Source organism: Lacerta agilis, chromosome 9 (assembly GCF_009819535.1).
Source record: "Lacerta agilis isolate rLacAgi1 chromosome 9, rLacAgi1.pri, whole genome shotgun sequence".
Classification (NCBI taxonomy): Eukaryota; Metazoa; Chordata; class Lepidosauria; order Squamata; family Lacertidae; genus Lacerta; species Lacerta agilis.
In genome coordinates, this window is record NC_046320.1 from 10,148,070 (window position 1) to 10,175,679 (window position 27,610).

The window sequence follows — 27,610 nt, forward strand, 5'->3', positions numbered from 1 at the left end:
AAATGAGTGCTTTGTTCTAAACACTGTCATACGTCCCTCGCTTCCTCAAGTGGCGAGAAGTTCCAGGGGCATTTGCTCTGTCAGGGCTCACGTTCCACCCGAGAGCATGAGATATGTGGCATTCTATAAAGTTTATTTCAAAATATTGCTGTGAGTTTGTGGGTGCCAGACCTTTTAACCCCTAGACCCTGCAAGGGTTAAAATATAATCCTGATGAAGCAATTGCCGGGGTAATGGGCCATTAAGAAAACAAAGGAAAGGGGGGCTCTGTGCCAGAGGACAAATGCAGGCTCCTCTTCTAGTTCTTAGATAACTGGGAGAACAAAGCCAAAGTTTAGAGTTTTGTGGTTATGTGAGCTGGAGGAAAAAGTCAGAGAAGCAGAGCAGGATGTTGGATGTCTGCTTGAATCCAGAGCTGCAGCTATGAGAGAAACAAGACATCTAGGCTCAGGCTGTACAGTACATATGTGTAAATAAACCAAATATCCTAAAGACACCACAGTCTCCGAGCAACCGAGCCAAGTCCAAGGTGCTACCATTAATATATAAAACACATGACAATTTGGGACCAGTTTATCTTGAGGTTGCTTGACCCCACATGTGCCCAGTTGACCACTTTGATTGGCAGAATGGGCACTGCTAGAGGTGCCAGCCACATGATGAGCATTCTACATTTGTAAGAACTGGGTCATCTAGGGTGGCACTCTGGAACTCCCTGCTGATTGACACCAGGCAGGCACCTTCACTGCACTCTTTTTCAGCACCTGCTATAAACATTAAAAACTCTAGCTGGGCTGAAATGTTCAACTCAACCATCGATACCAGTCCATTAGTGAAAACATAAGAACATAAGAACAGCCTGCTGGATCAGGCCAATGGCCCACCTGCTCCCCTGGTCCTTTTGTTCCAGGAAGGGATAGCTCAGTTGCTAGAAAACAAGACTCTTAACCTCAGAGTCCTGGGCTTGAACCCCACATTGGGCAAAAGATTCCTGCATTGCAGGGGGTTGGACTAGATGACCCTTGGGTTCCTTCCAACTTGACAATTCTAAGATTCTGGTCTGGCATCCTGTTCTCATGGTGTATAACTAGATGCCTCTTCTGGGAAACCCACAAGCATGATTCTGTTGTGATATTATTGCAAGCCGAGCTGCGAAAAGCTGCAGCAGCGAGGTCACTTGACTTATGAGTCATGTTTTCATCTTGTGGGAAAACCACTGGCCATACCAGCATTCCCACACATGTGATGTTATTGTAATGTACTGATGTATTTTACTTTCTGTTCCGGCTCAGAGATGCTAGACGTATTACAGACAGCTCTGAATCCATGAGCTGGCTACGCAGAGATATATTCTGCATCTTATCTACAATAAAGTAGGTTTTAGCCTTAAAGGCTTGTGTGTGTTGTTCTTCAAGCTGGGGAACAATCACATATTACTGCTGTGCCCCTGGACTCGAGTAGCCAGGAAGGCACAGAGGCTTCGTTCCTGTCTGGGGGTCAGTCTAACAACTTGCCCCCCCGGGAAGTCTCATAACAGATTCTAGGCGGGTTTCCAGCTACACTGCTGCCTCCAATTGTGAAGGAAGAGCATAGCAACCGTGGGTATTAGCCACCCATAGCCCTCTCCTCTGTAATGGGGGAGCTCTTGGGGAGCCAGTGTGATGCAGAGGTGTCTGACTAGGGCTGTATATATTAACAACAACAACAACAACAACAACAACTTATTATTTATACCCCGCCCATCTGGCTGGGTTTCCCTAGCCACTCTGGGCGGCTCCCAACAGAATATTAAAAGCATGATAAAACTGTTGAAGATTCATTTCCCGTGTCTGCAGTCATGGGATTGTTGACTATCACATGACGGTATGTGTTTTCATTCCACAGAGTGGGAAGTGACAGAGACAGGATGTTTGTGTTACTGTGTTCTGTGAAGTGGGACTATTGTCCTTTGTTCTTTTCTCTTTGCTGTCTGATGCGAGAGAGAGAGAGGGAGCCATGTTGCTGTGCTCCGTGTGTGTTTATATGTAAATAAAGCAGATTAGCCAAAATGCTGAGTTGCTGGGGTCTATTTACACATGCTGTGAAGGCTCTGCGGATCCCTAAGTGTGCTGATGCTTCTTGGTATCAGTCGCTGTGATGTTTGGGCAGAAGAAAGCTTTTGAAGCTCCCAAACGATCGACCAGGAGGGGGAAAACATGCCAGTTGGGCATGTGTCTCTGCCAGGGTCCTACACAAGAGTAGGATGCTCCTGCCACTCTGGGCGGCTCCCAACAGAATATTGAAAACATGATAAAACACCAAACATTAAAAACATCTCTAAACAGGGCTGCCTTCAGATGTCTTCTGAAAGTCAGATAATTGTTTATTTCCTTAACATCTGGTGGGAGGGCATTTCACAGGGACCACTACAGAGAAGGCCCTCAGCCTGGTTCCCTGTAACTTTGCTTCTCACAGTGAGGGAACCACCAGAAGGTCCTTGGAGCTGGACCTCAGTGTCCGGGCTGAACGATGGGGGTGGAGACACTCCTTCAGGTATACTGGGCCTTTGAGGCCGTTTAGGGCTTTCAAGGTCAGCACCAACACTTAGAATTGTGCTTGGAAACGTACTGGGAGCCAATGTACCGGTAGGTCTTTCAGTGTGGAATGTAATCCACTGGGAACAGTCAAATACAACATTCCCTGTTTTGCTAGAGTGGACATTCAAGGGACCGTTTGGTCCAGCCAGTCGAAACATCCTGTTCCTCCTGGCCTGGAGCATCTTTCCTTGCATGTGACTAGTGGGTGGGCATGACCTTTCCAGACCTGGTAAAAGGCATGCTGCCACTCTCTCTCTTTTTCCATCTTCCTTTTGTCCTGCGGACTTCCTGGAATGAACTGTTGGCTGCCAGCCAAGCAGTCCCCAGACCATCTTCCTTATGGGATAAACCTGTCTGTAGATGTTTGTAACTTTAAGCCTAAAGCCTGCCTTCAGGGATCACACTGAATCTGCCACATTCTGGATTAGTTGTAGTTTCCGGGTCACCTTCAGAGGTAGCCCCACATAGAGCGCATTGCAGTAGTCCAAGCGGGAGATAACCAGAGCATGCACCAGTCTGGAGACACAGTCTGCGGGCAGGTAGGGTCTCGGCCTGCGTACCAGATGGAGCTGGTAGACAGCCGCCCTGGACACAGCATTGACCTGTGCCTCCATGGACAGCTGTGAGTCCAAAATGACTTCTAGGCTGCACACCTGGTCCTTCAGGGGCACAGTTACCCCATTCAGGACCAGGGAGTCCCCTACACCCACCCGACTCCTGTCCCCCAAGAACAGTGCTTCTGTCTTGTCAGGATTCCACCTCAATGTGTTAGCCACCATCCATCCTCCAACCGCCTCCAGTACACATGCTGTTTGTTTAATGCACATTCCAAACACCCCCTCAGAAGACTCTTTACTCTCAAGTAGCTGTAGTTTACCCTCACATAGCTACAATTCCTAGCACCCTTAGCAAATGACAGTTCCCAGGATTTTTTTGAGGGGAAGCCATGCATTTTAAAGGCGGGGTGTGGATGCTGCTTAGGAGTGGGGAGTCCCACATTCAAATCACCACTCAGCCATGGGTCTGAGTTACTGAGACAATATGGGAAGAAGAAGAAGAGTTTGGATTTGATATCCCGCTTTATCACTACCCGAAGGAGTCTCCAAGCGGCTAACATTCTCCTTTTCCCTTCCTCCCCCACAACAAACACTCTGTGAGGTGAGTGGGGCTGAGAGACTTCAGAGAAGTGTGACTAGCCCAAGGTCACCCAGCAGCTGCATGTGGAAGAGCGGAGACGCGAACCCGGTTCACCAGACTACGAGTCTAACGCTCTTAACCATTACACCACACTGGCTCCCACTGGGAAGAACCATATAAGTTGCTAGTTTTGCCTTACACAGGGTTGGGGGTTGGGGGACCTTTCTTGCCCCAAGGCCTGCATCTCCCTTTGGATGGGCTGGTGTGCCAGTAGTGGGTGGGGCCAAAGGCTGTAGTGGGCAGTGCTGTGTTTTGTGACCCTTACCCTTTGATGGATGCTAGAGGTTTTTAGAGCTGGACCATCAAGAAGGCTGATCGCCGAAGAATTGATGCTTTTGAATTATGGTGCTGGAGGAGACTCTTGAGAGTCCCACGGACTGCAAGAAGATCAAACCTATCCATTCTCAAGGAAATCGGCCCTGCGTGCTCACTAGAAGGACAGATCCTGAAGTTGAGGCTCCAGTACTTTGGCCACCTCATGAGAAGAGAAGACTCCCTGGAAAAGACCCTGATGTTGGGAAAGATGGAGGGCACAAGGAGAAGGGGACGACAGAGGATGAGATGGTTGGACAGTGTTCTCGAAGCGACTAGCATGAGTTTGGCCAAACTGCGGGAGGCAGTGGAGGATAGGGGTGCCTGGCGTGCTCTGGTCCATGGGGTCACGAAGAGTCGGACACGACTGAACGACTGAACAACAACAACAACAACAGAGCTTTTTATACATGCCATCAAACCATCCTCCCTCCAGGATGGCAGGAGGCATGGATGCAACTGGAAGGCACATTCCATCCGGACAATAGTGCTTCGGGAGGGGGCAGGGCAGGGCTGGCAAGGGGTGTGGCTTGGGCAGGGTCAGGTGCCATGATGGCTGCCATACATTTTACTCAGAAATCAGTGCCACTATGTTCAATGGTATTTACTCTTAGGTGTGCCTATGATTGTGCTGGTTTTAAAACCTGAAATGGCCTTAGTCTGGCATATCTGAAAGCGCTCCCTTGTCCTTGCAAGCATCTTCAGAAGAGAATAAAATAGCCATTTTACAACAAAGGAGACCAGGATGGATTTCTTTATATACTTATGGAGAAATTTCCTGCTGCAAGGAGAAATGACTTTGGCCCAAAGCCCTGCCCCCCCCTGGTGTGCATCTTAGGCTGCAGTCCTGTATCCACTTACCCGGGAGTAAGCCGCTTGAACTCCACAGGACTTTGCGGCCAAGGAGAGGTGTGTCCGGCAATGTGCTTTTAACAGGGTCTTGCTTCATCAGTTATTCAGCGGGGAGAAAAACAATCACCGTTTTACTCTTTCTCTCTGCTCTTCACAGCCTGGAGGAGACAGAGAATGTGTGAATTATTAAGTGAGTTTGTGCAATGAAAAAGAGAGAGAGAGAGAGAGAGAGAGAGAGAGAGAGAGAGAGAGAGAGAGAGAGAGAAGGTGAAACGAAAACCTGCCATGGATTTGGAACAAGCTGCAGACTGAAACCTCTGGTTGAAAGTGTAACACTGCAATCCAATAACGTCTACTCAGAAGTAAGCCCTGTTGAGTTCAATGACAACAACAACAACAACAACAACAACAACAACAACAACAACAATAATAATAATATTTTTATTTATTTATACCCCACCCTTCCCAGCCAAAAACCGGGCTCAGGGCAGCTAACACTAATTAAATTCACAGCAAAAACATAAAAACAATCAATTTAAAATACAGATTAAAATACAAATTCAAAATTCAAAATTAAAATTGCAGTCTCATTTTCAAATAGCCCACCAATAATAAGAAGAAGAAGAGTTTGGATTTGATATCCCGCTTTTCACTACCCGAAGGAGTCTCAAAGCGGCTAACATTCTCCTTTCCCTTCCTCCCCCACAACAAACACTCTGTGAGGTGAGTGGGGCTGAGAGACTTCAGAGAAGTGTGACTAGCAGCTGCATGTGGAGGAGTGGAGACGCGAACCCGGTTCACCAGACTACGAGTCTACCGCTCTTAACCACTACACCACACTGAAGCATAAGTATCAAACAGAAACCAACCCAAAGGCCAGGTGGAACAGCTCCGTCTTGCAGGCCCTGCGGAAAGATGCCAAATCCCGCAGGGCCCTGGTCTCTTGTGATAGACTGTTCCACCAAGTCAGGGCCAATACTGAGAAGGCCCTGGCCCTAGTTGAGGCCAACCTAGCATCTTTCTTGCTCGGGACCTCCAAAAGATTATTATTTGAGGACCTTAAGGTCCTACACCGGACATACCATGAAAATATTTATAGGAAAGCAGTGTTAAAGCAAGAAATCAGCCCTTTGGGATGATTGTCTGATTACATTTATATCCAACCTTTCTTCCAATGAACTCAAGGCGGCATACATATTTCTTTCCCTGCATTTTATCCTTACAACAACAACAAACTTGTGAGGTAGCTTAGTCTGAGAGTGAGTGACCTGCCAAAGGTCACCCAGTAAATTTCTTGGCTGAATGGGGATTTGAATTCTGGTCTCTCAGCTCCTAGCCCATCACTCTAAACGCTACTGGTCCTTGCTTTTGTTTAGCCATAGACTCCTAGAGTGAGCTCCAGCCAAGCCTCAGTGGCAATGGCTGTAAAATGGAACCAAGTACCCTTGCATGTAGTGTGCAGCAGAAAACTCAGGGCAGAGATGATGCAGCCTATTGTGGCTCTTATCTGAAGAGCACACCTGCCTGAAACATGCATTTCCAAACCCATCCCGGCCTTACATTTCTTGGTGTGCACTTTGCAAAGCCCCGAAACCTAGCTTTCACTCATCCTAACTGCACTCTGGCTGTCTCTTTAAGAAGCCGGCAGAACCCAAGCCAAGAAAGGAGGGATAAGGAAGTTGGGGGAAAACACCACTGTTTTTATTAAGTGTAGGCTGTTGTTTTAGAGAGGCTGGTCTTTGCTACTCATAAAAAAATGTATTCCCAGGTCTCTTGAAAACACATAATTGAAAGGGGAGGAAATTCAATGAATGGACTCTTGTGGGGTTTCTGGCAGAGGCAAGGGTTGGGGGCTTGATCCTATGCCACCCCCTCCTCAAAACAGAAGACAGGTAGTTTCTAATTCAGTAAATGTGTCAGGAATTAGGGTCCGTTTCAGGATAAAACCAAAGCAAAAACAAAAACAAAAAGAGAGGGATTTTTTTTTCTTTTTTCGAGGCCTGTGACAAATCAAAACCACTTTTCTGGCTCCCCGAGCGTCGGAGGCTGGACTTCGCCTTTATTAATAACATTTTTGGAATGCATGAGTCTGTCAGGACCCGACACAATGTTTACACAGTTTCCTGGCTGAAACCCTTGCGTGAAGAAAGAAGGAAGAGAGTCACGGGAAAAAAAGAGGTAACAAAAAGAGAACTTTCATCCCTTGTCTTTTCAGGAGTATTTTTTTTTAAAAAAGAATATGTTTGAGCTTTGCCGACCCGAACCTGATCGCCTTTCTGATTCTGCAGCCAGTCTTTGCCTCCTTGCCTCCATCGCCGAAAACGTTTGCTATGCATCTGGGCCTGTGATGCAGCAAAGTCCAAAAAAAGAGAGAAAGGGCCGGCCCTCCTGTTAGGCAAGGAGAAGAGGCTGCTTCGGGTGCTAAAGTAGGGGGGCAGCAGGAAGGGACTGGAGGACAGAGCAGGCTGTCCTGTAGCCCCCTAAGCTAGTCTACAGCCCCCAGAGTTGTTGGAGCCAGAATAAAACCCAGCCCCGCCCCTCCAGCTGGACTCTGTACGTGGAACCAGTGAGTGTGTGTGCTGCCTTCTTCCATTTCAGGGGGGGTATGTGGGCTAGATGACCCTTGGGGTCCCTTCAGCCCTACAACTCTAGGATTCTCTGTTGCCACAGGCAGAAAAAATTCTCAGGCCAGACAAAATGTGTGGGCCCCAATCCGCATGGCTTCATAAAAAGACGAGACACATTAATGGAGGGGATGGTTACCCATGGCCAGGGGCGTAGCAAGGTAAATTGGTACCTGGGGGTAAAAAATTTTTTGTCACCCCCCCAGGCATGGGAAGGTCAGGTGGTACCCGGTGCGGAAAATTTCTTGCCTACCCCCCGTTGATTCCCACCCCCCGCAAAAAATGGTTTTACATTATTTCATATTTTCTTACAAAGGAATAATAACAAGTAATAATAATAATAAACTTTTATTTGTATCCCGCCCTCCCTGGCCGAAGTCGGGCTCAGGGTGGCTAACATCAGATACATAACATTGGTATAAAATCAAACAATAATTTAATTACCTCCTTAAAAACATCTCAAAATCACATTAAAGTCTAATTAGATAGCTTTCCACAGGGTTAGGGTTGGGAGCAGTAAGTGTTCTCTGAACTGAAATTTCAGCCTTTATGACATAGGAAAGCAGCCAAGTGAACAGTTATTTTGGTGGAGGAGGGTCAAGATATTAACCGATATGCATGAAATTTCATATATAGCTATATAATCCCTAGTATAGTAAGATAAGACCTTCGGAGCAGGCATTTTCAAAAAAAATAATTAAAAAAATTCCTTCATAATTTGTCACCCCCTCCATTATGGAAACCGGGGCGGACCGCCCCCTGCCCCCCTTTGCTTCGCCCCTGCCCATGGCTACCAGCCAGGAGGCAGTGTTGCTTCTGAATGCCAGTTGCTGGAAAATGCAGGTTTCCCACAGGGGCATCTGGTCACTGTGAGAACAGGATGCTGGGCTAGATGGGTCACTGGCCGGATCCAGCAGGGCTCTTTCTGATGTTTGTATGGCCTATGGTTGCCATTTCCCCCTAGAGAGGCCTTAGCAGGGAAGGTGACGATGGCCACAGAACACAAAACCCTGAACTGACCAGGCGTTTTCTGGAGTAGCCAGACGAGAGAACTGTTTGCCCTCTCCGTGCACAGCAGTGATTGATAAGTTGACAGGGGCAGAGCAGCTGCTTTGCATGCAGATGGTCCCTGGTTCAATTCCCACAGTCAAGTGTCTGGGCGTGTGTGTGTGCCAGGAGCAGGTTGGTATAATATATGAATTCAATAAATAAATATTTCTTTGAATAAGTTAACTTTACTGATGCCATGCGAAATATTTATTTATTTATTGAATTTATATACCGCCTTATACTTGGGTGTGTGTGTGTGTGTCTCAGGGCGGTTAAGAAATAAGCAGCTCAGGGGGCCAGGCCTAGTGAGCACAGCAACTCTTCCCGGTAGATCTGATTCTGGACTGCTCTCTGCCACAGACTCTCCCAGCTCACTAAGGCCTGTTACATCTCCAGCTTCCCACATTTCCTCCTCCCCATCTGCTCCCTCTTCCCCCTCTGACCATTCATCATCCACTGCCCTTCCCTGGACTCTTAGCCTTCTTCCTCTGAGTCTAGCCAGTCCATGACACCCACTGATCTACCTAGGTAGGGCTGAGAGAGAACCCTGCATGCTGCCAGTCAGTGTAGACAATACTGGGCTGGATGGACTACCTAAGGATCTGTAGAAAATGAATACTCTGTGCACAGCTGCAATGCTCATCCGCAAAATGGAGGGTGGAACTTCAGGGCGAGATCCTGCCCTGCCGACTGCCTGCTCCAGCTCCATGTATTGGGATTAACTCGTGCGCATGATTTCACTGACCCTGGGGAAAGTGAGATCAGGAATTGACTGGAAAGCTGGTGTGGCATGATGCCTTGTCTTCGGTCAATGAGACTTTTCTTCCTCTTTTAGAAATGTGGTCATCTTTCAGGAAGACACGTCTTCACAGAACTTCACAGTAGCCTGTCGTATTAGCTGTAAAGGACATCTTGTCAAGGATGTGTAGGATGTTTTCGGAGACTAGGTAAAGGTAAAGGGACCCCTGCCCATTAGGTCCAGTCGTGTCCGAATCTGGGGTTGCGGCGCTCGTCTCGCGTTACTGGCCGAGGGAGCTGGCGTACAGCTTCCGGGTCATGTGGCCAGCATGACTAGGCGAACCAGAGCAGCGCACAGAAACGCCGTTTACCTTCCCGCCGGAGTGGTACCTATTTATCTACTTGCACTTTGACGTGCTTTTGAACTGCTAGGTGGGCAGGAGCAGGGACCGAGCAACGGGAGCTCACCCTGTCGCGGGGATTCGAACCGCCGACCTTCTGATCAGCAAGCCCTAGGCTCAGTGGTTTAACCCACAGTGCCAGCCACGCTAGACTGAAACTATAGAGTTGGAAGGGACACTAAGGGTCATCTAGTCCAACCCCCTACAATGCAGGAATCTCAGCTAAAGCGTCCTTGGCAGATGGCCACCCAACCTCTGCTGTAAAACCTCCAAGGAAGGGGATTTTAGATAAAAGGAAGCTATCTTGCCCTGGCTGCCTGGTTCAAGTAACTCATCCCCAGCTGCCCCTACTCCTTTTCTATAAAAAAGCATTATTCACTTGGCACAACCCATTAAGGAAGATAATAACGCAAGAAAATTCAAAGCAGTAACAAGTTAATTTAATTTTTATTAATTCATTTTGTTTAACAAAAAAAGAAAAAAAGTAACAAAGTATTACAACTGCTATTATATAATATTACTGAATAAAATTTAACATCCCACATAGTCGCATCTGTGTCTTGTTGTTTATATCTTAAGAGAAAACTAAAAGAAGAAAAAATTAGAAAAAGGGGGAAAAATTCAGGCAGGCATATAATTAGATAGTCCATACATCCACTTACTAATACATACCTATATATACCTAGACTCTCTTACCTACATATACATAACAAACTTAACTTGACAAAACTTTAATTTCACAAATCAGACTTCCTGTCAAATCCCCATGCGTCTACCTCTCTTATTATTGAATGTAGATCAAACAATTCTACTTCGTTCAGATATTTTAGCAGTAACAAGTTAATTGTACATTCATTCAAAAATCCAATTAAAACCATTTAGTTTAATTAATCCAACAAAATGGATGAACCTGATCTAGTGAGACCAGCTTTCAAAGTTTGATAGTCATTTACTCCTCCAGCGCCCCCCCCGCCATTCCCTTATCTCTTGTGCCAACTGCCTACCCCCAGGGGACAGTACCGCTCCCTTTTAGACTCACTGACCTAGACATATTGCAATCTGGGTCCAGGCCTGGCACCTAAGGAGCCTTGCTCCCTCTGGCGGGTGGCCTCTGTGGGAGAAGGATCTTGCTTAAGTGGCTCCATGGGTTGGAGTTGGGGGCCCTGCGTTGCGGTGACTGCATAGGGCTGAGCAGAAGTCCCTCAATGCTGCTCTCTTGGGGGAGGAACCCCCCAAATAGAAGCAGAACTATTGCAACCAAGCCCCCAATCTCCAGTTCATCAGGGTTCTTTGTCCAATCCAGGCCTGGACTTGGGCTGAAATGGTTTAGATACTGAAATGGGGCTAGCTCTTACATGCACGCCTGCCAATTACACAAGCAATAAACTAAATCCACGCTAAAACAACCCAGTAGATGTTAAAACCCATAAGTAAAGTATGCCATAAAACAACCCCATAAAAAGACCATAGCATTTATAGCAGCAGGTGTAGGTTAAGAGATTCAAGGGCCTACCTGTGTCAACAGGGGCATATTGAAAAGCCATGGGAATGCCACTGCAGGTGGGCACTCTCGTATTTCATCAAGGAGGGCAAGTGGTTTGCAAGGCAATAATTTCGTGTCTTCCTTCCTTCCTTCCTTCCTTCCTTCCTTCCTTCCTTCCTTCCTTCCCTGCAGCTGAATGGGGAGAAGCAATGGGTCCATGGTTCTGCTTTCTCGCCGCTCTGCTTTTGGTGGAGACTCAAAGCTGCCCGGAGATCTGCAACTGCGTAGCCAAGAAGAAATACGGCCGCCACATCGCCGACTGCTCCTACAGAGACCTCCGGGCCGTTCCCCTCGGCCTGCCCTTCAACGCAACTACTCTCACCCTGTCCGTCAACCACATCTCCTCCCTGCAGGAAGACTCCTTTGCCGATGTTGTCGACCTGCAGGCCCTGTGGCTGTCGCACAATGAGATCAGCGCTGTTGCCCAGGGCGCCTTTGCTTCCCTGGTGCAGCTGAGGGCCATTGATCTCAGCCACAACCGGATTGCCGTCTTCCCCTGGGGGGACCTTGCCAACCTCACTGCCCTGCAGCAGCTGAAGCTCAGCAGCAACCGGCTGGAGAGGGTCCCCGCAGAGGCCTTCCGCACCCTCAAGGACCTGAGATCCCTCTGGCTGAATGACAACAGGCTCTCCGTCCTCGCCGGAGCGACCTTCAGCTCCCTGCCCCTCTTGTCCCAGTTGCAGATCAACCACAACCCCTTCAACTGCTCCTGCAAGGTCTGGGGACTGAAGAGGTGGCTGGAGGAGACTCTAGTGTCCATCCCAGAGAGGGACTCCATCACCTGTGCTGCCCCAGACAACCTGAAGGGCTTCATCCTTGGGAGAGCTTTGAAGATGGACTGCATGCTTCCTTCCGTCCAGTTGGCATACCACTCCAGCTTGGGCAACAGTGTGCTGCACGATGAGCTTACTCTCCGGTTGCACTGCAGTGCGGTGGGAAGGCCGCCACCGGAGATCCGGTGGAAAATCCAGACCTCCACTCGGGAGGTGGTGATCAATGGACCAAACGTGGGAGAAGGGGGCAACTGGCTGGCTGCCGGGAGCTTGGAACAGCGCTTCCTGGTCTTCAAGAACGGCTCAATGGCCATCCCTGAGTTCAGCAAGGCTGACGAAGGCATCTACACTTGCCAGGCCTTGAATGACGTGGGGTCTCGGGAGGCCTCGGTCAATGTGGCCTTGGCCGGTCCGAAGAATCCTGCCGGGGACATCATCCGGAACAACATCCAAGCCAGCAAGCCCCAAACTCAACCTTGTGAGAAAGAGGAGTCCCCCAAATCGGAAGAAAAGTTCGTGGTGATTTACCTTACACCTGTGGTGCCGATGACCAGCAATGAGGGAGCGACCCTGTGGGAGCCACAGGCCTGGGCTGGTGTCCTCCTGCTTTCGCTTCTCACTCTTTATGGCTGAGACACTTGCAGCCTGGTATCATGCGTAGGAAGGTAGTGCTGTATTATTGGAGGCGAGGCGGAGATATAATTTATTGCATGTATATCCCACCAGTTTCTCCCAGGAGCTCAAGGTAGTTAGTTCTCCCCCCTACCCATTTTATCGAGAGCCAGTGTGGTGTAGTGGTTAAGAGCAGTAGACTCATAATCTGGGGAACCGGGTTCGATTCCCCGCTCCTCCACATGCAGCTGCTGGGTGACCTTGGGCTAGTCACACTTCTTTGAAGTCTCTCAGCCCCACTCACCTCACAGAGTGTTTGTTGTGGGGGAGGAAGGGAAAGGAGAATGTTAGCCGCTTTGAGACTCCTTTGGGTAGTGAAAAGCGGGATATCAAATCCAAACTCTTCTTCTTCTTCTTCTTATCCCTACAACAACCCTGTGAGGTAGGTTAGGCTGAGAGGCAGTGACGTAATTTGGCCAAGTAGGCGTTTGAAACTCGGTCTCTCTCAGGTCCTGGCCCAACACTCTAACCACTACACGGCACTGCCCCCCTGGTTGCAAAGCAGAGCTGTCAAAGTTAAATCAGCCTAATAGTCATTCCTCCTTCCAGGTAACCTTGAGAACTGTAGTTTCCCATGTAGGGATTGGAGTGCACTAACACAGAATCCTCAACAACTTAGAAGGAAACCATTGCATTGCAGTAGAAAAAGTGATTGAGTTTGTAGCAAACATTTAGTCTTTGTGGGAAGGACTAGATTTCTTCCATTTTAGTCTCATACTCCCCCCCCCCCTTTAAAGTGTATGTTTAACTGCTGTGGCCAGCAAAGGGTGAGGGATAAATCCTGATCTTCATCGTAGTCAATGCTGTGTTCACAAACAACAACCTAACATTTTCAAAGAGAGGCTCGCCATATTTCCAGTCATTGTGCTTAACATTTGCAAAAAAGAAGAAGGCAAGATTGCAGTTTATTCCAGCTATGACTAACCGTACTTTAAATATTCAAAGAAATCTGTCTTCTGCATCACCACTGAAACGCCGAACGAGACAGAACATTAAATGCATCTTTTCATTTAACGTGTGTGTGTGTGTGTTTCAGTACAACTTGTATCAGAGTGGGACTGAAATTTAATGGGATCAGAGCACAGGTATAGAGGAGAGATGTAACCATTTCCTTCCCTGCTATGGCCCTCAGAAAAGTCCCTGTTCTGAAGCTGGCATTTGCTGTGTGTTTGTGTGTGTGTGTGTGTGTGTTCCATGGGTCTCCAGAGGAGTTTCCCTGCCAATGCAAATAGCACCTCCAGGGCAGGCATTAAATTCAGGGGAGGAAAAGGTTAAATTCCTTACCCATTCCTTACCTATTCCACCTGGCCTTCAATTTAGTCTGATTCTTCATTCCTTTTCCCCTTCCCTTTTTCTATGAAGAAACCCTTCTGAGACCTCACATTTAAACTCTTTCCTGGTCTCCTTGCTGGCCCTACCAGGACTAACTTGGCCAGTTAACCCTGGCGATGCTACCTTTTAAGTTGTACTTCATGCTGTTTTTAAGCTGTTTTTTAAAGTCATTTTTAATCAATGTTTTATATTTGTTGTTAGCCGCCCTGAGCCCGGTTTTTAAATTGGGAAGGGCGGGGTATAAATAAAAAATTATTATTATTATTATTATTATTATTATTATTATTATTATTACAGGTGGGTAGCCGTGTTGGTCTGCCATAGTCAAAACAAAATAAAAAATTCTTTCCAGTAGCACCTTAGAGACCAACTAAGTTTGTTCTTGGTATGAGCTTTCGTGTGCATGCACACTTCTTCAGATATTATTATTATTATTATTATTATTATTATTATTATTATTATTATTATTATATATCATCAGTCCCTCCTCTCCTGCCCTGGTGCCATTTGCATTTATAAAAACCCTGCAGGCATGGCCACTCTTCTGAGCAATGGTTGGAATTGTGGTTTGGTTTTTATACAGCGAGTAATGAGAAGCATATAGGACTCTTGCCTTTTGCTGGACTTCCCCGACACAGCACAGAAAAGGCGAGTAAGAGGCAATGTGATAGAAATGTGTACACTTATTCATGGCCTGGAGAAAGTGGCTAGACAAATGCTTTCCTCCCTCTTATATTGCTAGAACTCGTAGATATCCAGTGAAGCTGAATGGTGGAAGATTCAGGATGGATAAATGAAAGCCTTTATTCACACGGTGCAGAGTTAAACTGTGGAACGCCTTGCTGCAGGGGGCTTTGATTGCCACCGACCTGGATGGGTTTAAAAGAGGATTAGACAAATTCACGGAGGAGGAGAGAGCTATGAATGGCTCCCAGCCAGGATGACTGTTGTGTCTCCACAGTCAGAGGCAGCAGCGCTTCTCTTTTAAAATATTTTTATTCAATTTCAGCAAAAAAAGGATTACAACATACTTACATTAACAGAGTTAATATAGGTAAAGGGACCCCTGACCATCAGGTCCAGTTGTGTCCGACTCTGGGGTTGCAGCGCTCATCTCGCTCTATAGGCCAAGGGAGCCAGCGTTTGTCCGCAGACAGCTTCTGGGTCATGTGGCCAGCATGACAAAGCCGCTCCTGGCGAACCAGAGCAGCGCACGGAAACGCCGTTTACCTTCCCGCCTATTTATCTACTTGCACTTTAATGTGCTTTCGAACTGCTAGGTGGGCAGGAGTTGGGACCGAGCAACGGGAGCTCACCCCGTCACGGGGATTCGAACCGCTGACCTTCTGATCAGGAAGCCCTAGACTCTGTGGTTTAACCCACAGCGCCACCTGGGTCCCTAGAGTTAATATACCTCATCACAATTTATGACACAAAAAATTTAACTTTCCTAACCTTCCTCACATGTTTACACGGCTTCCTCAAATCCCTCTTTGTTGAATTTCATTATATTATATTCCTTATCTGGAGGAATTGGCCGCTACCGCTTGCCGGATTCGGGGCTTCGTGCTTTGAAGGAAGCGGATGCAATCCACAGCTCCCACGTCTCCAACCCCACTCTCTCTGGGGGCTCTTATTAGAGCTTACGGGGGGGAGTGGGGGAGTCGTCCAGGGGAGCCCGCCGGATCACCAAGTCCTCAGAACGCTCGATCTGAGGTTTTTTGTGAGGCTCCGCGATGCCCTCGCGTTGTCCTTAAACTTCAAAGCACAGGGGCTCTTTCAGCCGAAAGTTCCCCCATCTGCCATAACAGAGCGATCAATCGGAAGTCCGGCAGCAGCGCTTCTCAGTGCCAGCTGCCGGAGACAGCAGGAGGAGAGAGAATGGCTGTTCTGCTCAGGTCCTGGCTGTGGGTTTCTCACTGGGGCATCTGGCCTGATGCTGCAGGCTCTACTGAAGTTCATATGCCCTCCAAACAGCCAAAGGTCAGGGATTATGCAGTGGCCGTTGCCACTGGGGTGGGTTTTTGCCCCGAGTGAAGCCCCTGGAGGGGCACCAGCATGTGTGCATGTGTACACAAATGCACATGGGGGTGCCAAACTGGTGAAATAAAGCCTCGTTTTGCCCCTGGATTATGGGAGCTGCAGTCCCTAAATGCCAGGAGGGCCAGAGGTTCTCTTGTTGTTGTTCAGTCGTTCAGTCGTGTCCGACTCTTCGTGACCCCATGGACCAGAGCACGCCAGGCACGCCTATCCTTCACTGCCTCTCGCAGTTTGGCCAAACTCATGCTAGTCGCTTCGAGAACACTGTCCAACCATCTCATCCTCTGTCGTCCCCTTCTCCTTGTGCCCTCCATCTTTCCCAACATCAGGGTCTTTTCTAGGGAGTCTTCTCTTCTCATGAGGTGGCCAAAGTACTGGAGCCTCAACTTCAGGATCTGTCCTTCTAGTGAGCACTCAGGGCTGATTTCTTTAAGAATGGATAGGTTTGCTATTCTTGCAGTCCATGGGACTCTCAAGAGTCTCCTCCAGCACCATAATTCAAAAGCATCAATTCTTCGGTTCTCTACCCTGAGTTTAAAAGTATGCTTCCGCAGCTTAGGAAGGATCCTGGCCAGGTTGGAAGAGACCCATGCATGAGATCTGGAGAATTGCTAGGCATGTTGGAACAATAGGCTTCCTCAACGTGGTGCCCACCCCCAGGTGCTCTTGGACTCCAACTCCCGCCATCCCTGGCCGTTGGCCTTTCTGGCCGGGGCTGATGGGAGTCGGTGTCCAGCCGTGTCTGGACGGCCACAGGTTTCCACATCCCTGCTGTAGAGAACGGCACTGAGGGTTATCTATTTCTTCAGAGATTTCCAGGACACCTTTGAGTCCTCATAAGGCGGCTGAAACAAATATAAAATGCCTTAAAACACACAAGCGCGCACACACACTCAAAGCAGTGATAAAACAGCAGCTGCCCCCAGTCACAATGTCTAGATAAACAGCACCAGAGATAAGGTGACAAATTTGGAATGTTAAGGAATCAGCAGCTGCCTTGTAACAGTCACGGTCCCCCCCCCATTTTTTTTAATAATGGGAACTGTAGTTTGTTAAGCATCCTGGGAATTGTAGCTCTTGAGAGTCCCATGGACTGCAAGAATATCAAACCTATCAATTCTCAAAGAAATCAGCCCTGAGTGCTCACTAGAGGGACAGATCCTGAAGTTGAGGCTCCAGTACTTTGGCCACCTCATGAGAAGAGAAGACTCCCTGGAAAAGACCCTGATGTTGGGAAAGATGGAGGGCACAAGGAGAAGGGGACGACAGAGGATGAGATGGTTGGACAGTGTTCTCGAAGCTACTAACATGAGTTTGGCCAAACTGCAAGAGGCAGTGAAGGATTGGCGTGCCTGGCGTGCTCTGGTCCATGGGGTCACGAAGAGTCGGACACGACTGAACGACTGAACAACAACTCCTCTCAGGAAGGCAGTGGCGTAGTGTGTGGGGGGGGGCCCTGGGGACACATTTATTTCAGGGGACGCAACCAGGTGCCCCCACAACAGGCTCCCTCATTGGATCCTGGCTCTGGCACGCAAAGGAACCTCAGAGACGGCTTCCTCGTGCAACGGCCCAATGTCACTAGCAGTAGCTCCATCCCCAGGCCAAGCCTGACCTGGGGGTGGAGAGAGGCTGTGGCACGCTTGCGCCTGGCCCTGCACATCTGGCAGTAAGAGGAGAGTGGGCATCCCACCTGCCCCGGGCGGCGTTGACATACACTCCACCACTGCAGGAAGGATTGCCTCTAAGACAATTTGCAGTTGTTGGGTGAATACACAGAATATCTAAAACCAATGTTCCAGTTACAGGTGGGTAGCCGTGTTGGTCTGCCATAGTCAAAACAAAATAGAAAATTCTTTCCAGTAGCACCTTAGAGACCAACTGAGTTTGTTCTTGGTATGAGCTTTCGTGTGCATGCACACTTCTTCAGATACACTGAAACAGAAGTCACCAGATCCTTAAATACAGTGAGGGAGTGGGGAGGGGTATTACTCGGAAGGGTGGTGGGAATGAGTGATCAGCTGATAGGTGTGGAAAACCTGTTGACGACTCTTAACGGCTGGGAAAGGCAAGGGGTGAGATGGCTAAAGATAGCTTTGTTATGTATAATGAGATAAGAATCCAATGTCTTTGTTCAGACCAGGTTTCTCCATGGTTTTAAGTTTGCTGAATTGCAACTAATCAGCAAACTTAAAACCATGGAGAAACCTGGTCTGAACAAAGACATTGGATTCTTATCTCATTATACATAACAAAGCTATCTTTAGCCATCTCACCCCTTGCCTTTCCCTGCAAGACTGACTGCAGCCATTAAGAGTCATCAACTGGTTTTCCACACCTATCTGCTGATCACTCATTCCCACCACCCTTCCGAGTAATACCCCTCCCCACTCCCTCACTGTATTTAAGGATCTGGTGACTTCTGTTTCAGTGTATCTGAAGAAGTGTTCATGCACACGAAAGCTCATACCAAGAACAAACTTAGTTGGTCTCTAAGGTGCTACTGGAAAGAATTTTCTATTTTGTTAAAACCAATGTGTTGGTTTTTTTTTGTTCAAAGCTAAATCATGCAGCTTAAAGCAAATTCATGCAGATTTAATTGCTTGATTAAATTGAGTGAAGCTTAATCAACTCAAGGATTCTTTATAATCAGGTGATAGCTGTCATTCTCTGAGGAGAGATGGTAAATCTGCAGAATATTCTATTCCCTTTGGCAGCAAAGCAAACCATTTGGATTGAGTATGTTTGTTTTGTCACAACAAGGTAAATTGCTCAGCAGCTGACAGGTGCTGGTTGCATCACAATTCTGGTTATTGGCAATATCACGGCTGCATTATATTCATAAACATGGAACCTGGCCAAATGTACAGCTCCAATCACTGCTCAGGCATCACCCTGGAACGGATGGATTAACCAGCAGCCAATTAAGCAGCCCCAGATGGAGTCTCAAATGATCACCAAAACCATCAAGAGGAGGGAGAGACGCCCCTGTGAGGAATGGTTTCAGCGCTTGCGAAAAGGTGAGGAAGAGGTGATATGACGGAAGTTTATAAAATTACCTAAGCATGGCGTAGAGAATGTGGATAGGGAAAAGGTTTTCCTTTCTCCCTCGTAACACCAGAACTCATGGACATCCCATGAAACCGAATTCAGGGCAGGTAGACAAAAGGACGCCTCCACACACTGCATAGTTAAACTATGGAACTCACTGCCCCAGGAGGCAGTGATGGCCACCAAACCTAAAAGAGGATTGGGGAGAGGGCTAGCAATGGCTACTACTAAGATAGAGTATTTTTATGTATGCCACGACAGCTGCTAGAATTTTGATTGCGAAAAACTGGAAAGGTGAAGAGCTCCCGACCGTAGAAGAATGGCAGATGAAGTTGATGGAATATATGGAACTTGCCGAGCTGACTGCGAAACTCCGAGACCAGAGGGAGGAGAGGGTGCATGAAGATTGGAAGAAATTTAAAGAATATTTGAAAAATCGTGAAAAATTAGACATTTGAAGCAGAATCAGTGTATATAAATGGCTTTAGTGTGAAGAGGTTAGATAAAAATAGTATAATAGAAGTAATGTTGATGAAAGATGTATATTATTAAATGATGTAATAAGTTATAAGTAATATGAAGTAAGTTAGTTATTTGGAAGTGTAATAAGAATAATGATGTTTGATGAAATTAGTTACAAAGTTACTAAAGTAAATTAGAATTGAACGCAGTTGAGAGAACGGGGGAAGTCCCCTAAGTAAGACTTGAACTGGATTAACATTAAGCAATTATTATATGAATGTTCCAGTGTTGGTATGTATAAGTTTTATTACTGTTAATTTTTCTTTTTTCTTTTTAGTATGTTAATGTGTTTGATGTGTTTTTTTTCTTTGTATTGTGTTTGTATTTTGTATTTGTTATTCGTTTAATGTGAAAAACTAATAAAAACTTTTTTTAAAAAAAGCAATGGCTGCTAGCCAGAATGGCTCTGGTCTGGCCCCACATTGGTCTGCCCCAACATCTGGAGGCAGCAATGCTTCTGAATCCATTGCTGTAAGCTGCAGGAAGGAAAGGGCTCCTGTGCCCGAATCCTGCTTGCAGGCTTCCCATCTTGGGCATTGGTTGGGCACTGTGAGAACAGGAGGCTAGACTAGGTGGCCCACTGGCCTCATGCAGCAGGCTGTTCTTATGCTCTAATCTAAAGGGAGCTGCGGGTGGCAAATGGGCCCAATTCACTTTCCTGCTTCCTTAAGATGGCAGCCGTCTGTCTCGAGAGACAATAGAGTGTGCGGCTGAAGCCAAGCCACTACGCTGGCAGTGACCTCTTTGGGGCACAAGGCTGGGTCGTGTATGAAGATCTTGGGCTGCCCAGATGATGGGACCTCCCTCTTGGCCTCACTGATGTGGTCCAAAGGATAGCAGACCAATATATTTGGCACCAGCTTGGCTGCAGGAGTTGCTGAAAGGAGGTGTACCATCCAATCATCTTGGGGACTCCAGATTTGTGTAGGGTTTACTCCTGAGCCTTTTTCTTTTCCTGAAGATATTCCGCAAGGCAGAGGAGTTTTAGCACCAGGATTTTCCCTCTCCCAGATGGACTACCTTCCCAGGTGGATGAGCCCCATCTGACCCTCACTTCCCTCTACAGCATGGGCAAAAACCGCCTTCTTGACCACTGGACCCACTCTTGGCCTTGTCTGCTCAACGAGCCAGAGCCTGTCTTCGCATGCAGGGGAAGTCCCTTAGTCACCGAAGGTTTGAGACCCATTGTATGCCTTCACCTGGTTTAGCCGGCCAGTCAAAGCTGCTCCTGGGATAGTGGCCGCTGTTGTCTGCAGACAGCTTCTAGGAGCCATAGGGGAGAGCTGTGTGCAGGGTGGGGGCCAAAGGTGGACAATTACCCCAGAAGGAGAGTGACATGACCTCCCCACAACACCTGATACATCCCTTTTAATTCTTTTAATTGTGGGTTGTTTTATGGAAAAGGCTACACAACCGAACCCAAATTAATGCCCTTGAGAAGTAGCTTTGGTTTCATCTCTGGATATAGGATTGAATAAACTGATGATGATGATGATGATGGGAATATGGTCAAGGTCACGTCATTAGGATCACCTACCATTTGCCTCTCCATGGCTGTTCACATGGAGGATGGATGCATTTAAATACTTTGGTAACCTTATTCCACTTGATATGCCATCCGTGGACAGACTAGATAGGTAGATACTTTCATCACAAAATATGTTAATTAAACACACATTTTATTTCAATATGCATATTTCTAAATTATCCTAAAGGATGCATTTGGAACACATACTGTTAAGTTTTATGCTACAGATTGTACTACAAAATTCTAAAATCTAGGGCTACCCTGACAATTTCAGTTTTTCTCAGTTTCTCGTTTTCCCACTGCTCTGTTCTCCACGTTCCACATCTCACTTTGCAATGTTTCTTTTTGAAAACCCTCATGAAAATCCATCTGGATTGTTGCAGGAATTTCTCCTACTATACAGGTGAAACTCGAAAAATTAGAATATCGTGGAAAAGTCCATTTATGTAAGCAATTGTTTTCATTAGCTACTGGAGTTTAAAATATATGAGATAGACTCATGACATGCAAAGCGAGATATGTCAAGCCTTTGCTTGTTATAATTGTGATGATTATGGCGTGCAGCTGATGAGAACCCCAAATTAACAATCTCAACTTTGGGGTTCTCATCAGCTGCACGCCATAATCATCACAGTTATAACAAATAAAGGCTTGACATATCTCGCTTTGCATGTCATGAGTCTATCTCATATATTAGTTTCACCTTTTAAGTTGAATTACTGAAAGAAACGAACCTTTCCACGATATTCTAATTTTTTGATTTTCACCTGTACATGTTTTTATATGCAATTTCCCCAAATATACAATTTTTTTGCAAAGCAATTTCCCCTAATATACTGGATGTTTGAATGCAATTTCCATTATGTGTAGGTTCTGACACACACTTCTCCCATTGTATACTCACTTTTGTACACATTACTCTGTCGGCGAATTGCATTGCAAAATTTGGAGAAGTGCTGCTTCTGAAAGAGGGCTGCCTTTCAGTTTTGTACCCAAGTATGAATTTGGTAGGTTCACCTGGAACTGCAAACTAAACCGAATTTCTTCCCCATCTGATCTGCACGTTGGCCGTAGATGTGTGGATCCAGCCCGTTTGCCCGTAAATTGAATTTCAGAACCAGCCCTACCAGGAAGGAATGCACAAACACCGATAGACAAACCAGGCCTTCACTGGAGTGTAACCATGAAATTTTGTTTATTGTTCTTACCAGAGAGTCCAACTCTCTTTATTCTATTATCTGTCCTACCTTAGCAGGCTCTGGGAGTTGGCCTTGCCAGCTTCCACAACACAAGGCCTGAGGAGTGGCTTAACAAAAAGGGCGAGAAGTGGTTAGTCCTCAAGGAGAAAAGAAGGGGAGGCAATGGCACCAGGGGGTGTGCAGAGTAAATAACAGCACATTGCCTTCCTCGAGAACAGGGGCTAACTAGGCAGAAAGATTTGCAGAAGAACCTTAGGAGGATATCTGACAATCCCATCAAATACATCATCTTGGAGAGTGAAATGCTGCATCCAATTCTGTGCACCACAATATAAGAAGGATGTCAACCACCTGGAATGTATGCAGGGGAGGGCAACCAAGATGATCGAGGGTCTGGAAAACAAGCCTTATGAGGAGAGGTTGCAGTGTGGGATGTAAACACAGAGCAGCCAAACACAACACTGCTAGAGTGGACATGAAGGTAACTCAGTCCTCCAGGCTTTACCTGGACTGAGTTACAGGAACCAGAAGTAGGTGTGGTCTTACCTGGGAACAAGAACCCAAAGAAGACTCTCCCATTTTGCCTCGTCTTTTGAACTAGCAGGATGCAGAGGTGAAGCCTGTTCCCCTATGGAAGCAGCTTCACCACATGTAAATAGATTTATCTAAGCTTATCTGCCTCTTTGAGCCTGTACTGTGACTCACGGATGACTGTAAGTAAACTCTATTATATCTAATAATCAGTACTATATTGTGTCTTTACTTTTAAGAGGGAAGAAGGGGAATATACCAGGAATATATATTTCTTATAGAGGCTTTAGCAAGCCTACGCAACCGTTTTCTGCTGTGTTTTAGAAGGGAATGTAACTCTGCTAAGTTTGGAGCTTGCTCACACAAGCTGGGATGATATATATAAAATAATATATACTCATCCACACTCCTAAACATTCCCACATGCAGGAGCTGGGTATGTTTAGCCTGGAAAAGAGGAGACTGAGTGGAGATATGTTAGCCATCTTCAAATATCTCAAAGCCTGCGCATAGAAGTTGGAGCAATCTTGCTTTCTCCTGCTCTGGAGAATAGGATTCGAACCAATGGATTCAAGTTACAAGAAAGGAGATTCTGACTAAACACCAGGAAGAACTTTCTGACAGTAAGAGCTGTTCAACAGTGGAATGGTCTTCCTTGGGAGGTGGCCTACTCTCCTTCATTGGAGGTTAAGCAGAGGTTGGATGACCATCTGTCATGGATGCTTTAGCTGAGATTCCTACATTCCTTCCAACTCTACAATTCTATGGTTCCATGAAACATTTAACGTGGTGTCTCTCCCCCCCCCCCCGCATTTAGGAGCTGCACACTCTAGTTTGTCCATGGGAGAAAGATGCCCAGGAAGAACTGGGAGGGCCATCAGACGAGCAACATCTTTGGGTCAGCTCGGCTGACCGCTTGCCGCCACTCTGAGCCAACACCACTTCTGTCCCATCTTTGGCCCTGGAGGGAAAGGCTGTAGCCTCAGGGCAAGGGGGCTGCAGCCTCTTGAGGAGACTATGGGAGAGGCACATGGAGCGCATGGGAGAAGGACGACACAGGGATTGGGGCGGTGAAGAATGCACAGGGGATTCATTCTTCTCACTGGCGGAGTCCATCATTTCCAAGAAGCTTTGGCCTGGATGGCTAAGGTTTCGCCGGGTTGGCCTGCATCCCGTTGGCGGTGGAGTCCGAGAGAGCCCCCTTTCGGTAAGGCAGGAGGGAGGGGTTGTTGAGCAAGGTGTAGGCCAAGAACCACCGCGCATGGCTGCGCTTGCCCTTGGACCCTTTCGATGAAAACGCCTTGGTCTTCATGAGCTTGACTCCTGCCAACAAAAGGGCCACTGTGAAGATCCAGAAACCCACACACACTTTCCCTGGGGTGTCCAGAGGGCGTGTCAGGGGCCATTCCACCATTGAGGGGGGGACACACCTTGCACTCAGCTAAGGAGGGGCAAATCCGCCCTGGTTTCCCATTTTTCGTCGCTAGCCAGAGTGGAAGGGATCGAGGCTTCATTCTGCAAACCTTAAATTTATAGCTTAGGCGCTGCTTTAAAAACGTCCCCTCTCAAAAGTGTGCACTCTTCCCTTGAACGCAAAGGTGTACGAAGGCAGGCAGGCAGATGGAGCCTGAGAAGGTGCTAAATTAACTGATAAAATTAGAGGAAGTAGTGACCAAAAATTCCAACAAGATTGGGGGAAATTTGGAGACTACCTGAAAAAGCAATGCCGCACTGTGAAATGCTGGCTCCATTTCTAAGTACTCTGTATTGGGAGCTAAAGTTAGCAAGGAAAATACAAGAATATAAAATAGAAGAATTACACAAGAGTACCAAAGTAGTAAACTAGAAGAGACAGACTGACAACCTAGGATGAAGACAAGTGGAAGCCGTAAGGGAAGGGGAAGTAACAGATAGTAGAAATAGACAAGTATGGACAGAAGTAAGGAAGAAAGAAGTATTACTAAAGGTTAATAGAATTGATTTATATGAAATATAGAATTGGATGTTATGTTTTGCTTTGTATTATTTACAACTGAATTTTTGGGAATATAGGAAGACATCAATTGAATGCATTTTGTGGGTTTTTTTTAGGAAGAATTTAACATGTAATTTTTTAACATTGTTATTCTTTGGTCATTGTTTGTTTGTTCTTTTATTCAATGTTCTTTTTTCTTTTGTATAGTTGTAATAAAGTAAAAAAAAAAAAAAAGAGAAGGTGCTTGCCCAGAACCTCCTCAGGCTCCACCTGTCTATGCTTCTGCCTTTTCCCAGGAGGGCAGCTGCCTTTTCCTCCTGATCGGTCGCTCCTGGTGTGACCGACCAGGAGGAAAGAGACAGCCCACCCGATCAGGTGGAGGTGGAGGCAGGCAGGTGGATGGAGCCTGAGTAGGTTGTGGGTCCATCCACCTTCTTGGGCTCGGTCTGCCTGGGTGTGTGCACCTTTGAGGAAGCATCGCCCCTGCCCCTCCTCCTGGCACAGGCTGGAGTAGTATGGGGGCTCACTCAGTTGTAGGGCTGGGCAGTGAGGAGGAAGCAGCAGCCAAGACATATTTCAGGCATTGGGATATATCAGTATATCATGATATCTAGTTGCAGTTACATCATGATGTTGAAAAGCAATTATCACCCAGCCCTAGCTGGGAGCTCCTCCATCGAGGCTCAGGTTGCATATATGCGTAAATAAATATTATTATTATTATTATTATTATTATTATTATTATTAATCACAGACACCACAGTCTTCACTGTGCCTTATTACCTACAAGGAATCACAGGTAAGTGCACCTGACATCCCTGGAAGCTCACGCAGCTCAGAGATTGGGCTGGCATGGAACAATATCATACACCCTTGGAACCTTAAATATTTATGCTTGGTTATAAATAAAGATTTAAAATAAACAAATTACCCTGCCCTTCTAGTGCTCATGAACCATCTCATTTGAACACAGCGCTTCTCTCCTTTGTGATATGGGTACATCAGACAAAAACAATGTGGATGCCAAAGTCACTCGTCCTTTCACGGATCTGACCGCCCCCCCCCACCTGCACCCACCAGGAGGCCTTTAGAAGAAGGAAGCAAACCCACAGCTGGCTCCTCCCCTCCCTCCGCCCCCTGTGTTTCCCATGTGAATCTATACAGAGAGACAGAAAAGTGATCTTTCCATATAATGAAGGAGAAAAATCATCTCCCCGACTGGTCACAAATGACAGAGCAAGCGGGTGAGTGAGCAAGAAGCCGGATGTTATCTGCATCCATTTTGTGATGATGAGGCTGGACGTTGGACAAGGGCTGAGAGCGCTCACCTTCTTCCACATCTCTTGACTGGGATCCCTTTGTGCACACCTGGAGGAGCAGGAAGCAGAAGGCTTTCATCACGGGGTGCGACTGGCTGACCTCAATCTTCAAGTAATGGCAATAAGTCCGGTAGCCTGGAGGGGGAAGAGGAGGAAGGGGCAGGGGGAAGACCAGACAGTTGAAAGCATTCCTGTTGACCAGCTGCCTTTGGGAGCTGCAGGAGACTGTTCCAGGCAACCCCAAGATCACTGGAGGTTTTCAATATTTCTAGCTCATTTTTCTGTGATGATTTTGCTTATGCTTAATTTTGCATTTAATAACATGATTTTTTAAAAGTCCATGGGTGCGGGTGGGTCTTATTTGTGCAGGACTGCCAAATAAACTTTAATTGTGCAATCCGATATTGCCAGCACATGAGGGAATCCTATCCTGAAAGTCTGGAAGTGCCCTCAGGGCTGAAGGGGAAATCCACCCAATCTGTATTTTAAAGCGCAAAGCATGTTGCAAGTGAGCGTCCACAGCCAATCTCAACTTCCTGAATTAGGCACATATAGCCAGAATTAGGCACATATAGCAATGCAGGACAGAAGGAAAGAAAGCAGGCGAGGGAAAACGGAAAGGGGATCAAACCGCTTGCATTCCGCTAACCTGGATCAAAGACTTCCACGCCGTGGCCAAGCATGCTCACATCCAGCCGGCAGAAGTGGACAACATTGTACAGTGCAGACCCCACCATCCTCCAGACACCTGCCAAGACCCCCACGAGCACATTGATGGGGAACAGCAAGAAGGTCACAATGTATAGCGCCCGTCTTCCCAGAGAGGAAAAGTGGAGAGAGTGCAGACAGATTATTATTATTGCACAAGAGGCACCTGCATAGCGTCGCAGGAGCTTCTTCTGTTCACGATTCCCGCCTGCCCGCCACGCCTTCCCCCAAGAATTCTGGTGGAAATGGAAATGGAAGCAGAAGCTGATGGTGTCCCCTGATTTGTCCCAAAGTGGAGCTCAACCCAGGGCATAGAATTGGGAGTCACTCTTCTTGTTGCTTTTGGTCCACAAATCAATACATAATTGGTTGTGACTACCCCCTCTGCCCCGGATTGTGTTTCCTCTACATTGAAACAGGGGGGAAGAATGTCTCGACAGTGTAAGTTACCTAAGCTATGTCAGTTACACGGTTTTGCCACAGTTCACAGAGAGGCCAATCGTGTCATTTTTGGTGGAAGACGAACTGCAGCTGAACGGAAATGGTGTTGCACATGACAAAAAAGGAGTGGAAGGGGGAAAATGGTGCCTTCTTATGCCCCTAACCTCTGGGCAACCATAAACTGGTTTAGGAGCTCAATCAAACCAATTCACTCTTCCCATTCTGA

General features: G+C 47.0%; 2 protein-coding genes across 2 annotated transcripts in view; one reads left to right on the forward strand and one right to left on the reverse strand.

Moving 5' to 3' along the window:
• The first annotated feature begins 11,425 nt into the window (after positions 1–11,425).
• On the forward strand, positions 11,426–12,866 carry ISLR (immunoglobulin superfamily containing leucine rich repeat). The gene has a single exon (XM_033161048.1). The coding sequence runs from the start codon at positions 11,443–11,445 to the stop codon at positions 12,697–12,699; it is 1,257 nt and encodes a 418-aa protein (XP_033016939.1). The 5' UTR covers positions 11,426–11,442; the 3' UTR covers positions 12,700–12,866.
• Positions 12,867–23,938: 11,072 nt separating this feature from the next.
• STRA6 (signaling receptor and transporter of retinol STRA6) overlaps positions 23,939–27,610 on the reverse strand; it is a 40,053-nt gene continuing 36,381 nt past the window's right edge. The window contains exons 15-17 of the mRNA XM_033160589.1: positions 26,885–27,048; positions 26,245–26,370; positions 23,939–24,264 (exon numbers count right to left, since the gene is read on the reverse strand). Coding sequence (XP_033016480.1) covers positions 24,086–24,264; positions 26,245–26,370; positions 26,885–27,048 — 469 coding nt within the window. The 3' untranslated portion in view covers positions 23,939–24,085. The remainder of the gene's footprint in view (positions 24,265–26,244; positions 26,371–26,884; positions 27,049–27,610) is intronic.